Source organism: Hemiscyllium ocellatum, chromosome 35 (assembly GCF_020745735.1).
Source record: "Hemiscyllium ocellatum isolate sHemOce1 chromosome 35, sHemOce1.pat.X.cur, whole genome shotgun sequence".
NCBI lineage: Eukaryota > Metazoa > Chordata > Chondrichthyes > Orectolobiformes > Hemiscylliidae > Hemiscyllium > Hemiscyllium ocellatum.
Window position 1 is genome coordinate 40,397,553 of NC_083435.1, and position 15,702 is coordinate 40,413,254.

General features: G+C 42.9%; 1 protein-coding gene across 1 annotated transcript in view; it reads right to left on the reverse strand.

Annotated features, from left to right (window-relative positions):
• The window catches only part of LOC132832645 (zinc finger protein 721-like), a 33,006-nt gene that overhangs the window by 10,239 nt on the left and 7,065 nt on the right, over positions 1-15,702 (reverse strand). The window contains exon 2 of the mRNA XM_060850727.1: positions 1,541-1,743. Within this exon, the coding sequence (XP_060706710.1) occupies positions 1,541-1,743 (203 nt within the window). The remainder of the gene's footprint in view (positions 1-1,540; positions 1,744-15,702) is intronic.

The window sequence follows — 15,702 nt, forward strand, 5'->3', positions numbered from 1 at the left end:
TTTCTACCGTTCCCGTCCTCTATCTTCTGTAACTTCTTCTGGATATCAGGCCATGTCTTTGTCACGAAGTGAACCTTTACCATCCGTCATCCTATTTCCCCATCTGGGTCTATACCCGAACATTTCCTAACCGACTCCCTTAATCTGTGTATGAATGCACAGGGAGACTCGTCCTTTCCCTGCCTCAGGTCGAAAAACTTGGCTAAATTGTGTTGTTTGGGGATGCAAGTTTGTATCCCTTGGATTATCAAATTTTGCATGTCTAACATATTATTCCACCCTTCTATATTGTGGTGGTCCCAGTTAGGGTTCTGAAGGGGATCTTTGTCTTCACCCCTAACCATCCCCCTCTCATGCCAAATTGTACGGCAAGCTTAATACTGGCACTGCTACTAGTTTTTTTAATCTCAATTAACACTTTCCCTATCCAGTATCCCCATATAAGTCTCCTTTCTCCCCCAGTAAATAGTATATTCAAAAATAGACATTAACTCAGCCCACATATACAGACTTGGCCTCAAAAATTGATTTGTTCTGACAATCCTATCGGATTCTCATCCAGGACCGTCATTTCCTTCTAAATGTTCCGACCTCCCCACTGGTGAGGGGGTCACACACAAACCCAATCTCCTTGTCCCCTATCGGCACTTTAGTCGATACGTTCTTCCTTTTTTAAGAAATATTGCAATGTTCCTAGCTTCTCATATCCTCAAACACCAATTTATTAATTCATGCTTGACTAACTTTAAAGCCTGTTCCTAACTTGTAAACATATTTATATATTTACGTCCATTTATTCAGTATTTAATATTTAAAATGTAAAATGCATACAGTTCCCAATTTTGAAATCCACTTTAATCACCCAGATTTAGTACTCTAATTTAGATCCAAAATTAGTTTTCTTATGTACTCCTGACCAATTATTTCTTAATTACAATACTTTAGGTCGTAAAATAATCAGAGCTGTCTTACAATAATTTGTCAATTCAAGTTTAAAAAAATTCTAATGTCCGAATCCAAGGTCTCAGATAATAACCATGGAAGTTATCGTCTTTTTTTTTTCCGACAGTCTACTGTTGAACTGAAACTACAACTGTCCTTCACATATTGAAAATAAATCATGTTAAGTTTACATAAAGATCACATTTAAAACAATCCTGGAACTCAAGCTCCAGTGAATAAAACTTCCTCATTCAATCACCAACAAACCAATGTGCATTCAAACCGAATCACAGAGGGTTAAATGTTTTGCGAGCAGTTCTCGCACTCTCTCTCTCTCTGTCGGTCTTACTGCAAGCTGCTGGTAAAAAAAATTCTCATTATCCACGTTCGGACCTCCCTCTTCCTTATTTGCTTTTGATTCCTTATTTCCCATTTCCGAGGACTTACGAAGATTTACCCGTGTGAAGACACACTCACAGGACCCTCCGGTCCTCAGATTCGTGCGCGCCACGCCTCTACAGAAGGCCTGCAGGACCCCGTGGCACACACTCCTCCTTGAACCAGACCTCTGCAAGTATCCGTGTCAAAACACACTTACCCCGCAGGACCCTCCGGTCTTCAGATTCGCGCGTGCCACGCCTCTGCAGAAGGCCTGCAGGACCCCGTGACGCACGCTCCTCCTTAAACCAGACATCTGCGCCCTCGATCGCCCAGGAACACAAGCAGGACCCTCCGGTCCTCAGATTCGCGTGTGCCACGTCTCTACAGAAGGCCTGTAGGACCCCATGACGCACGCTCCTCCTTAAACCAGACATCTGCAAGGTATCTTACCTGGGTTTGGTGCACCAAAATTACTCGATCGAAAAAAAACGTCCCTTCTGCCTCGGTCCCCTGTTCTTTGTTTTCCTGAGTCCTCCGGATATCACTCGCTCAAGCCGCGTGGGGCGACGAGCAAGCACTCAGGGACTGCCAAACTCGGCAGGGTGCACCTTCCCCGATGTCCTTTCTCGACCCCCTCGCAGCCGGAGTGTCGATCCCGGACGAGCCCCCAAGTTGTGAGACGTAAAAAAGTCAGCTCAAGACAAATTCAGGAAAACAAAGTTTATTAGCAATTAGCAAGTCTGCAGAGTTGGGTACCCCTCAAAGAAAGGGACCCTGATCGTTACAAAGCATCCCCTGATATACCCTTAAACTCCACCCCCTGTTGAGTCAGGTGATTCTCAATCTCGAGCAACCGGTACTTTTCCATTACTTGTTTACCCCAATCTTGCAAATGCAGCTGGACACATTTCCCCCTCAAGTGTTTACAATCTTCCCAGGCAGCTGACAACCACCCATTGTCCACCTCAAGTTGTTTCTCAACGTTTGTCCCTCGTTATCAGTCACGAGGTTCGTTTTCGGCCTTGTGGTTTTGCTGTCTGGACTTGTTTTTGCTATGTGTAAGGTCGCCCATCGTCTGGTTTGTTATCTGTCAAGGGGTTTCATTATTCTGCTATCTATCTAGCTGCTTGTTTTCTGACTTCTGCTGACCTTGTGGTCTTGCTTCGAAACAGCTGCAACTTGTTTACTACTTCAGCCATCTACTATGTGTTAGTGCTGCTGCTATAGCTAAGTTAGTCAATTTCATACGTCGGCCATTTTCTTTTGGTCACCTTCTTGCCCCTTATACTTATGCACATCTTGAATCATTACTCCAACTCTCACAATGCCGACCAGATAACCTAAATTAATCTAGTCCCACCTGCCAGCACTTGGCCCAAATCCCTCTAAACCCTTCCTATTCATATACTCATCCAAATGCCTTTTAAATGTTGCAATTGTACCAACCTCCATCACTTTCTCTGACAGCTCAGTGCAAACATGCTCCACCCTGAGTGAAAATGTTGCCTCTTAGGTCCCTTTTAAATCTTTCCCCTCTCACCTTAAACTCTATGTCCTCTAGTTTTGGACTCCCTGACCCAAGGAAAAGACATTGTCTATTTATCCTATCCTTTCACCTCATGATTTTATAAACCTCTATAAGGTCACCCCTCAGCCTCAGACTCCCCAGCCTGTTCAACCTCTCCCTATAGCTCAAACTCTCCAACCCTGGTAACATCCTTGTAAATCTATTCTGAACCCTTTCAAGTTTCACAACATGCTTACTATAGGAAGGAGACCAGATCTGCACACAATATTCCAAAAGTCACCTAACCAATGTCCAGTACAGCCAACTCCTCTACTCAATGCTCTGGCCAATAAAGGAAAGCATACCAAACGCCTTCTTCACTATCCTATGTATCGGCGGCTCCACTTTTAAGGAACTATGAACCTGCACTCCAAGGTCTCTTTATTCAGCAACACTCCCCAGAATCTTACCATTAAGTATATAAATCCTAGGAGAAAGTGAGGACTGTAGAAGCTGGAGATCAGAGCTGAAAAATGTGTTGCTGGAAAAGTGCAGCAGATCAGGCAGCATTCAAGGAGCAGGAGAATTGACGTTTCGGGACGTTTCCTGAAGAAGGGCTTATGCCCGAAACGTCAATTCTCCTGCTCCTTGGATGCTGCTTGACCTGCTGCGCTTTTCCAGCAACACATTTTTCAGTGTATAAATCCTGCCCTGATTTGCCTTTCCAAAATGCAGCATCTCACATTTACCTCAATTAAACTCCATCTCCACTCCACAGCCCGTTGGCCTATCTGATCAAGATCACTTGTATTCTGAAGTAACCTTCTTCACTGTCCACTACACTTCCAATTTTGGTGTCATCTGCAAACTTACTAACTATACTACCAATGTCCAAATAATAATGTAAATGATGAAAAGCATGGGGCCCAGCACTGATCCTTGTGGCACACCACTGGTCACAGGCCCCCAGTCTGAAAAGCAACCCTCTACCACCACCCTCTACCTTCTACCTTCAAGCCAGTTTTGTATCCAAATGTCCATGTTTCACCAGTCTGGGAGAAGGGGGGAATCGAGAAGAAAGGTCAAGTTTTAAAATTGAGATGAGGAGGAATTTCTTCTCTCTGCAGGTTCCTGGTCTTTGAAATTCTCTTCCCCAGAAATCAGTGGTGGCACAGTCATTGAATATATTTAAGGCTGAGTTAGACACAGATTTGATCTGCAAGGGAGTCCATGATTATGTGGGGCAGGCCGAAGATGAACATAGAACAGTACAGCACAGTACAGGCCCCTCGACCCTGAATGTTGTGCCGATCTTTTATCCTACTCTAAGATCAAAATAACCTGCATACCCTTCATTTTACTATCATCCATGTGCCTATCCAAAAATTGTTTTAATGTTCCTAATGTACCTGACTCTACTACCACCGCTGGCAGAGCATTCCACACACCCACCACTCTGTGTAAAGAACCTACCTCTGACAATGTCCCCTAAACCTTCCTCCAATCACCTTAAAATTATGCCTCCTTGTGATAGCCATTTCTGCGCTGGGAAAAGGTGACTATACACTCCATCTATGCCTCTCACCATCTTGTACACCTCTATCAAGTCGCCTGTCGCCCATTTTCACTCCAATGAGAAAAGCTTTAGCTCCCTCAACTTTTCTTCATAAGAACATGCCCTCCAGTCCAGACAGCATCCTGGTAAACCCCCTCAGCACCCTCTCTAAAGCTTCCACATCCCTCCCATAATGAGGTGACCAGAACTGAACACAATATTCCAAGTGTGGTATAACCAAGGCTCTATAGAACTGCAGCATAATTGCATGCCTCAACCCCACTGTGGTACCATATGTCTTCTTAACAACCCTATCAACTTGGGTGGCAACTTTGAGAGATCTATAGACATCGATCCCAAGATCATTCTGTTCCTCCACACTGCCAAGAATCCTATCTTTAACCCTGTATTCTGATTCAAATTCGACTTTTCAAAATGAATCAGTTGACACTTTTCTAGATTGAACTCCATTTGCCACTAATCAGCCCAGTTCTGTATCCTGTCACTGTCCTGTTACAAACTACAACAGCCCTCTATACTATCCACCACTCCACAACCTTCGCGTCATCAACAAACTTACTAACCCATTCTTCCAATTTCCTCATTCAAGTCATTTATAAAAATCACAAAGAGCAGAGGTCCCAGAACAGATCCCTGTGGAACACTACTGGTCACCATGCTCCAGGCTATATACTGTCCATCTAATACCAGCCTCTGTCTTCTATGGGCCAGCCAGTTCTGGATCCAGAAAGCCAAATTTCCCTGTATCCCATGCCTCCTTAATATCTGAATGGCCCTATCATGGGGAACCTTATCAAACACCTTGCTAAAATCTATGTACACCACATCCACTGCTCTACCTTTATCAATGTATTTTGTCAAATCCTGAAAGAATTCAGTAAGGCTTGTGAGGCATGATCTGCCCCTCAAAAAGCCATGTAGACTAATCAAACTATGGTTTTCCAAGTAATCATAAACCCTGTCTCTCAAACCCTGCAACATCCAACAAACATTCCTGCCCCTGTATTATGAATGCTTTCCAATAATTTGCCCACCACAAACGTAAGACTGACTGGTCTGTGATTCTCAGGATTAAGAGTCAAGATTAGTGTGGTGCTGGAAAAGCACAGCACGTTAGGCAGCATCCGAGGAGCAGGAAAACCGACGTTTTGGGCAAAAGCCCTTCATTCCTGATGAAGGGTTTTTGCCTGAAACATCGATTTTCCTGCTCCTCAGATGCTGCCTGACCTGCTGTGCCTTTCCAGCACCACTCTAATCTTGACTCTGATCTCTAGCATCTGCAGTCCTCACTTTCACCTATCCCCAGGATTATCCCTATTTCCTTTCTTGAACAAGGGGATAACATTTTCCACCCTCCATTCATCTGACAGTAGTCCAGTGGATAGTGAGGATGCAAAGATTATCGCCAAAGGTGCAGCAATTTTTTTCCCCTCACTTCCCATACTAATGTTAGGTATATCCCGTTTGGCCCAGGGGACTTGTCTATCCTTATGTTTTTAAAAATTTTCAGCACATTCTTCTTCTTAACATCAACCTGTTTTAGCATATCAGCCTGTTTGATGCTGTCCTCACAAACAACAAGGTCTCTCTCAGTGGTGAATACTGAAGCAAAGTATTCATTAAGGACTTCCCCTACCTCCTCTGACTCCAGGCACAAGTTTCCTCCACCATCCCTGATTGACCGTATCCTCACTCTGGTCATCCTCTTGTTCCTCACATAAGTGTATGTGGAAACCTAAGGGTTTTCCTTAATCCTACCTGCTAAAGCTTTCTTCATTACCACTTCGATCTCTCCTAAGTCCATGCTTCAGTTCCTTCCTGGCTACCTTGTAACTCTTTAGAGCCCTGTGTGATCCTTTCCTCCTCAACCTTAAACAACCTTGCTTCTTCCTCTTAACTAGACGTTCCACATCCCTTGTCACCAAAGTTTCTTTCACTCTATCATCCCTTCCTTGCCTCAGTGAGACAAACCTGTCCAGCACTATTAGCAAGGGCTTCCTAAACAACATCCGCATTTCTATTGTGCATTTCCCTGAGAATATCTGTTCCCAACTTAAGGTCCACAGTTCCTGCCTCATAGCATTGTAATTCCCCCCCCCCCAATTAAATTCTTTGCCATACCCTCTGCTCCTCTCCCTCTCCATGACTACAGTAAAGGACACGCAGTTGAGACCACTATCACCAAAATGCTCTCCCACCGAGAGATCTGACACCAGGCCTGGTTCGTTGCCAAGCACCAAATCCAATATGGCCTCCCCTCTAGCTGACCTATCCACATATTGAGGAGAAAGTGAGGTCTGCAGATGCTGGAGATCAGAGCTGAAAATGTGTTGCTGGAAAAGCGCAGCAGGTCAGGCAGCATCCAAGGAGCAGGAGATTCGACGTTTCGAGCATAAGCCCTTCTTCAGGAATGAGTCAGGAATCATTCCTGGACACACCTGACAAATACTGCTCCATCCAAACTATTTGAACTAAGGAAATTAGAATCAATATTAGGGAAGTTGAAATCACCCATGACAACAACCCTGTTACTTCTGCACCTTTCCAAAATCTGCCTCCCAATCTGCTCCTCCGTGTCTGTGTTGCTCTTGCGGAGTCTGCAGAAAATTCCCAATAAAGTGACTGCTCTTTTCCTGGTTCTGACTTCCACCCATACTGACTCAGTCAACAAACCCTCCTCAATGACCTCCCTTTCTGGAGCTGTGATACTATACCTGATTAGCAATGTCACTTCACCACCTCTTTTAGGTCCCCCCCCCCCCCCCCCCCCCCCCCCCCCCCCGTTCCTTTTGAAACGTATAAACCTTGCAACATCCAACAACCATTCCTGCCCCTGTAATATCCAAGTCTCCGTAATGGCCACAACATCATAGTTCCAAGTACTGATCCACCCTGTAAGTTCACCACCCATATTCCTGATACTTCTTGCATCAAAATAGACACACTGCAACCCATCACACTGACTGCACCTTTGCTCTATCAACTGTCTATCCCTCCTGAAGGGAAGGCCACAGTCACATCAACCATGATTTTATTGAGTTGTGGAGCAGGCTAGATATATCAAATGGTCTCCTGCTACCCGTGTTTGTTCTGATCTATCTTTCCTTTTCTTTGCCTCTATCACTCTTCCTTGACCCCCTTCCAATCATTCTCTATTTATCTTCCCCTCTCTCTCTCTCCTTGTGACACAGGAATATGTGAAGGATAAACATATACAATTACAGGCAATAAGCTGAGCTAAACTGCCCACAACCAACAAATTAGAGCAACTTTCTGCCATCAAAGTTGACAAAACGTTAGTGTTTTCAAGCAGAAAGAGTGATCCCAGAAATGGGCCATCAAACCTGCCTTCTCCTGAGATGCTGGTAGGGCTAATGTCTGATCCTCCACATAGAAGAATAACAGACGGCACTCACTGTGTAGCAGTCTCTAACTGAGGAGTCAGCTCTTTCAGCAAAAGAGGTGACGGAGTTGAAAGAGATGTTCCCTTTTCCTGTTTTACAGAGGGGTTGCACTGTACTACACCAGAGAATACAGAGAAGGTATGATGTGGACGTGCCAGTGTTAGACTGGGGTGGAGCAAGTTAAAAATCACACAACACCAGGTTATAGTCCAACTGGTTTATTTAAAAATACAAGTCTTAGCAGTGCATCAGATAGCTAGCTCCTGGAACATGAACAAACTCACAAGAAAAACAAATTTCTCAAGTGATGTGTGTCAAGATTGCTTCACTCTGCCTCCTCTTCCACCATATATTGATGTCTTCACACAATCTTGGAGTGAGATCACCTGGTTCTGTCGCACTGAGAGCTGTCTGTGTCATTTATCCTCTAGTCTTCACACAAGGGGAGCTGTCATTCCAAAGCACTGTCTGTCTCAGCAAGATCTATCTGAAACCTCTCCCACCATCAGTCCAAACATTTGAAGAATGTGTAACCTTTGATCTGATCACCAAATATCACTAAAAGAAGACATCAATATGTATAGAAGCTCATGTGTAAACTTAACATCCTTTTAGTGCAGTGTCAGGTACAAGTGACTCTCACTCTGGCCAAGAAGACAATCAATGCAAAGAGGTTAATCATGATCCTGTGAAAGAAGGATATTTATCATTTGACCTTGGTCTATAAATGGACCTAAAAACTTTTCACATGCTAATTTTCAACACATTGTTGGATCTCTCACACTCTCTCTTCCCACCACATATCCTTTGATTTTCTGAATGTGTCAATGGTCAGAAGCCTTAACCTGTTGAAATGCTGCCTTTTTGAGCTGTGACCTTGGATTGTTGTGCCCAGTAATGAAAACTGATAGTTTTTGTTCAGGAGATCATATATTTAAGGATTGTGTTCACTGAGCCAATCCAGGTGGTGGCGATGCTCAACTTCAATGATCTGCATTCAGCAGTATACTACAATTGAATTTATATTGATCCCATTGTCCTGGGAATTGAGTCTGATGTATGAAGATTTTACAGATTTGTTGTGAGCTGTTTCTGGAATTTTTGTCTTTGTTCAGATTGTTTTTGGGCTGCAACGCTGATCTTTTCCTCTTGGACAATGGGCTTTGTGATGTCTTGGTGCTGCATGGTGTTCATCACTGATTGAACAAGTTGATGTTTTGTCCAACAGCATCATTCCCCCACATGGATTGAGTGATACAAAACATCAGTTAGAACATTGACTGGGATTTGGATGTTCTAGAGGAACTACCAACACCAGGAGTTCTTCATTACATTCATCGATGTGACTCAAGGTATTTAACTCTGTAAACTGCGGGCCTTTGTGGATGTGCGCTATTAATGTGAATAGTCAAGAAACTCCATCCCGATCTTGCAATTCCTTCAAGACAATATGGTTGTAAACTGTCTTGGGTGGGACATCAGAAGCAGAAACCTTCAAAATCCAGACTGTGTGATAGCCCCATTTTATTTGACAATGACTATTCATCTCATCAATGATCTGGTGCTGGTATTAAATCTTGATGGAAACTCATTTATCTTGGTCTGCTCTGTGCCAAAACTAAACTGGCCAGGAAATTATCTACATTTGTAGACACTGCCACAGATTTGTTTACCACCCACGATACCTTCAATTCTCCATACAAGGGACTTGGCCTCTCCTTGAAGAGAACTCAAATCAACACTCTCCTGGCCAGCTAAATATTCCATCTCCCATATATGTTGTTCCTTCATTCAAGAGATGTGTATGGTTAGGTCAGCATTTGTTGCCTATTTCTAGTTGTCCTTGAGAGTGCCTTCTTGAACTGCTGCTGTCCATTCACTGTAGGTAGACCCACAACATAATTGGGGAGGAAGTTCAAGATTTTGACACAGCGACACTGAAGGAACAGCAATATATTTCCAAATCTGAATACTGAGTGGTTTGGAGGAGAATTTGTTCTGGACTCTCTTACCAGAGGAATAATTTCTCTTTAACTATGCTATCAATTTTATAATCATCTTAAACACTTCAGTTAGATTACCCCTTAAATTTCTACATTCAAGGGTATGGGAGTTCAATCTGTGCAAACTGTTCTCATAATTTAACTTGTTTAGCCCCAGGAACATTGGGGTGAATTTATGTTGTGATCCCGCCAAGGCTAATATATCTTTCCTGAGGTATGGTGGTCTAATCTGTTGGTTGTTTCTCACCTCTCGAGTCAACCCACTTTTGTCCATCAGTTTTCCTTCTCTTTATACCAGGGATTTTACCATTTCAGGAACCCAGACACAAAGACAACCCTGACACCTGCAGCTCTAACCAGTTACCACTTTCAGTCAAATCAAACTTTCAGGCTGCTACTTTAAAGGGGGACAACATTCTTTACACTGTCTTGGGACTCAGCTCTTTGGAACTGAATACAACAGAAATATTCCAAGTTATTGTCAGCTGTGGCTTAGCCTATACTCTTGACTCTGAGGGAGAAAGTCGTGGGTTCATGCCTCACTTTGGGACTTGTGCTCTAAGCTGACAATCCAGTGAACATTCGGCCTCGGATCTTCAGGTAAGCATCCTCCAAGGCAGACTTCAGGATACACAACAATGCAGAGTCACTGAGTAGAGGCTGATAGCCAAGTTCAGTACCCATGAGGACAGCCTCAATCAGGACCTTGGGTTAATGTTGCACTATAAGTGACCCCATCACACTATACACTCATGCACACAAGCGCATGCACACACACTCACACACGCACTTTCTCACAGACTTCCTCACACTCTCAAACACACACACACTCATTCTCTCACTCTCTCTCTCTTCCCCTCTTACACACACACTCTATCTTCCCTCTCTCACACATGTATAAATTGATGGATTGCATCTGTGTTTGCAGTTATATTTTATTTTGTTCAAAAAGCACACAATTTAGAATAGAGTAGAATCCCTACAATGTGGAAACAGGCCATTTGGCCCAACAAATCTACACCGACCTTCCGAAGAGTAACCCGCTCAGACACATTGCCGTAACCTATTACTCTATATTTATCTCTGACTAATGCACCTAACCTACACATCCCTGAACATTAGCATGGTCAATTCATCTGACCTGCAAATCTTTGGATTGTGGAGGAAACCCATACAGACACAGGGAGAAGGTGCAAACTCCACACAGACAGTCACCTGAGGCTGGAGTCAAACCCGGGTCCCTGGCATTGTGAGGCAGCAGTGTTAACTACTGAGCCACTGTGCCTGTAGATAATCAGTCAATATGGCATTTTGTAAACTCCTATTTTGGAAATAAAAGACACAGAGTCCAAATAAGACTTCATTCCGAAAATACATTGCCTGACCAGAGATGCCACCTCCTTTATATTAGCAACACTGTAGGTTATCTCAGGGCAGTGACTTGAAAGAAACTCTGGGATTCGCATATCAATCAAAATCTGGAATTCCATTCTAACTGATTAAAGATTTAAGAGTCATTTTATGTGTTCACTTCATTTACATGAGTTGTATGACCCTTTAATCTTTTCCTTATTAATTCCGTGTCTAAGATCTTCCTCTCTCACTAACGCTTGATGAAGAGCAGTGCTTCAAAAGCTAGTGTTTTCAAATAAAGCCGTTGGACTATAACCTGGCGTTGTGTGATGTTTGACCTAATCCAGTGGAAAACTAAGGGAGTACTGCTGTCAACTTTTAGATAAGTTGAACCAAAACTGTCTTTTATGGAAAGTAAAAGATCCCAGGACACTATGTGACAAACAGCAAAGAAGTAATCACTGATGTCAAGATTAGAATTCCTGATGAAGGGCTTTTGCCCGAAACGTCGATTTTCCTGCTCTTCGGATGCTGCCTGACCTGTTGTGTCTTTCCAGGACCAATCTAATCTTGACTCTGATCTCCAGCATCTGCAGTCCTCGCTTTCACCTAGTCATCACTGATGCCCTGCCCAAAAATGGATCTCCCAATAAACTTCACAAAAAGTGATTGTGTGGTCATTATCACACCATTGTTTCTGAGAGATGGCTGTCCACAAACTGAATGCCACCTTTGCTACATTACAATGATAACTTCACAAAGGACTTAACTGAAGAGAAGATGCTTTCAGATAGGCTGAATTTGGGACCATCGACGGGAAATGTGTACCATCAACAGGATGCACTGCAGAAATTCACCAAGGCTCCTTTGAGAGCATCTTCCAAACCCAGAAGAGTAAGGTAAAGTTGCCTTTATCCCAGAGGAACATAAGGTTGCTCCCTCATATTAGACTGGTGGTGATTTATTTGAGAGCCACCACACCTCAGGAGACAGGCAAGGTTGAGAAAGTTGGACTTTGATGGTAACCTCAGCTAGTATGGGAATGGGATCCATGCTGCTTGGCGTCATTCAGCATTATAAACCTGTTATCCAGCCAACTGAATTAACCAACCCTGACATTGAGAAGAACAAGAGCAGCAGACACATGAGAATGCAAGTTCACCCCCTAGCCACAGAGAATCCTGACTGGAAATATGTTGCCATTCCTTCACTGTTGCTGAGTCAAAATCCTGGCATTCCCAGCCTGACGGCATTGTTGGTCTACCTCCAGCGCATGTTCTGCCGTGGTTCAAGATGACAGCTCAGCACCACCTTCTCAAGAATAATAACTGCTGGCCCAACCACATCCCCTGAGTGAAAGAAAAAGGACCAAAGCTTTTTCCTTTTTTCCCTAAGGAAATGTTCTGCTCCCTGTGAACTGTAAATTATAAACCCATTGATGGAGAAATTTTCTCAGTCCACAGTGACATTGACCAGTATATTGTATATCGGGCACTTTACATTAGGATCCTAAGTGTTTCAGTGAATAGGAACACACCACGCTGACAAATCAGGAATTTTGGGTTAAGCCAAAAAGTGAATTTATTTACAGTCATAATTATATACAGAGGATTGATAAAGCATCAAAAATCAAAACACAATATTCATCTGACATCAAACTTTGAATCAATCAAGATAACATAAGATTCAAAAGTGACTCAAATGACTCCCAAAAAATGAATCTCAGAGGAGTGTAAGGTGAACATATCACACCATTATTCCATCGAGGTATAATGGACTGAGTGTAGAGACTCACCCCGCCCACCCACCACCTCCCTCACCATACTCGGGATTGTGGTTCTCCCAAAAAGGAAAGTATAAATATTCCCTACAGTGTTAGTCAAATTTGAATTACCTAAAGAGATCTGTCTGTAATTCACATCACCAATAAAATAGTCCCAATTGTACCCATACCTGAGAGCTGGCTCACTTTACAACACACACATATGTCAGGGAAACTCTCTCAGAATATTACAGGCAGAAGTTGCTTTAAAATCCTTGTGCTTTAAATTATGAGGATGGATCACACAGACTGACCTTATATTCTCCTGAATGTGAACAATAACAGGCAATCTAACTGAAGTGTCTAAGATGATTTAACAAGTTGTTTAAAAGTCACATCTTTCATCTTGCTCTCGTCAGAAAGGGAAAACAAGCAACCAAGCTATGGTAAGGAACACAAATTTATTCAGCATGAGAAAAGGGTACTGGTTCGTTGGACTGTGACTGCTGTGAAGATGCAGCAGGAACTATTAACTGTCAACCTTAGCGACCTGATTAACCTCAAGTCGACATCCCTAAATTCCCTTGAGAACATGGTGGTGATCTGTTTTATTGAACTCTCTACTTTTGGGTATAGAGACAGCCACAGTGCGATGAGTCAGCAGCGTTAGTTGGTCAGGGTGTTGCCAGGGCAAATGCACAGGGATTGAAAGTATCCATAACGTTTTCTCCAGCAAAAAGGTGCATGAACAGACTCCTTTAATCTGCACAGAACATGGTCCTATGTGAATGTATGTAACTTATATGACTCAAAATTGAAAGTTAAAAATCATACAACACCAGGTTATAGTCCAACAGGTTCATTTGGAATTATATGTGTCAAACTATAACCTGGTGTTGTGTGATTTTTAACTTTGTCCACCCCAGTCCAACACCGGCACCTCCACACCATGACAAAATTGAAATGCATTGTGAGCTTAACTGATTGGCTTTCAGTCTAATTCAGCTCTGGATGATTTAGTAAAGTTGCTGTTTAATGATAAGAGTCACATGTGGTTCTGGACACTGTGATCAGTGTTGTGTAAGCACGGTGTCACAGCCCACTTATGAAACTGAGCCCCACTACTCCGAGGCTCACAGAGAAATTACAGGTTTAATCAAATCACTAATTTACCCATTGGACACAAAACACTGACCATTAACCTATACTTAACCTGTTGATGATTATGAATAAATCAATTCTAACCATAGGGAAACAAATTAGAAATTATCAACATGTTACATCTGACCCCTACTTAAATCCCTGCATGCACGTCAATACACATAGACAAGCAAGCAAACATGGATGTTATGTATGAAAGCAAAAAATGAAGCAAAACATTCTTCAATAGCACAAGTCCACAGTGTTCAATGAGATGTCCCTTGTGCTTTTCCCAAGCTCTTTTTATCCAGTCCCGCTTTTCCATATCCTTTCAGTTCTTTACCAAAGACACAGGGCAGTTGACCATAAATTATACAGTCTACAGTCTTTCAGCCACTGCTTAGAAGCAACAGCTTACAGCTTTTGGTGGGTGAAAACAATTAGCTATATCTATGTTTTGGTGACTTTGCTGCAGGGAGGGGGGAGAGAGAGAGAGAGATCTCGTCTCTTTTTGGCCTTCTGCCTCTACAACGTCTACACAGAAGCTGTTCACTTGCAGAGAAAACACCAGAAAGTTGTTGTCATGCTGATGACTTCTGAACTCCACAACGGATCCAGACTACACCAACCAATCAGTCCTTGTGGGAAGCTCACTCTGAAAATACCCCACCCCCCCGGGTGCTCTGGCATCTTTGATACCTTCCTCACTGCTTAAACAAAACAACAGTATGAACACAACTCACAATGAATTCCAGTAATTAATTTTAAAAGTGCAACCACTGCTTCCACAGTCCTTGGTTTAAAACAGACCCTTTCCTATTTCACCCAAAAATCAAAATAGAAAAAAATTAAAAGATGTGGTCTTTACAAGAGACTGTGAGCACACTGCCAACATGTGAAAGGGACATGTTGTTCAGCATAATCCATTAATCACTGAAATACATGACCTACATATCTGGCATCACACTGTCACTGAAACATATGGACCAGAATACTCGACAGCCACGTATTGTTGGTGGTAAATCACTTATGCATTTATTGCAAAGTAGTATCTTGAGACACTGTTTCATATGTTGCTCAACATTTTGGGAAAACCTCCCTTTCTAGTGGACAGTTTTGAGGTCAGATATTGCAGCCTCAAACCTTTCACAATTCTATGACTGGGAATTGAACTTGAGCTGCAGCAGTGAGAGCGCCAAATTGTAACCTCTGGACCACCAAGGTGATGGCCTAGTGGTATTATTGCTGGACTGTTAATCCAGAGATCTAGGTCATGTTCTGGGGACCCAGGTTCCAAATCCTGCCTTGGCAGATGGTGGAATTTGTATACAACAAAAATCTGAATTAACAGTCTTATGATGACCATTGTTGATTGTTGGAAAACCCCATCTGATTCAATAATGTCCTTCAGGAAAGGAAACTGCCATCTTTACCTGGTCTGGCCTACATGTGACTCCACATCCACAGCAATATGGTTGACTCTTAACTGCCCTCTGGGCAATTAGGGATGGGCAATAAATGCTAGCCTAGCCAGCGACACCCGCATCCCGTTAATGACTAAAACAAAAGCGTTTCACAAGCTTGTCTCTGCACCAAATGATCATTATGTTGGATAGTGCTGATAAACCCAATCA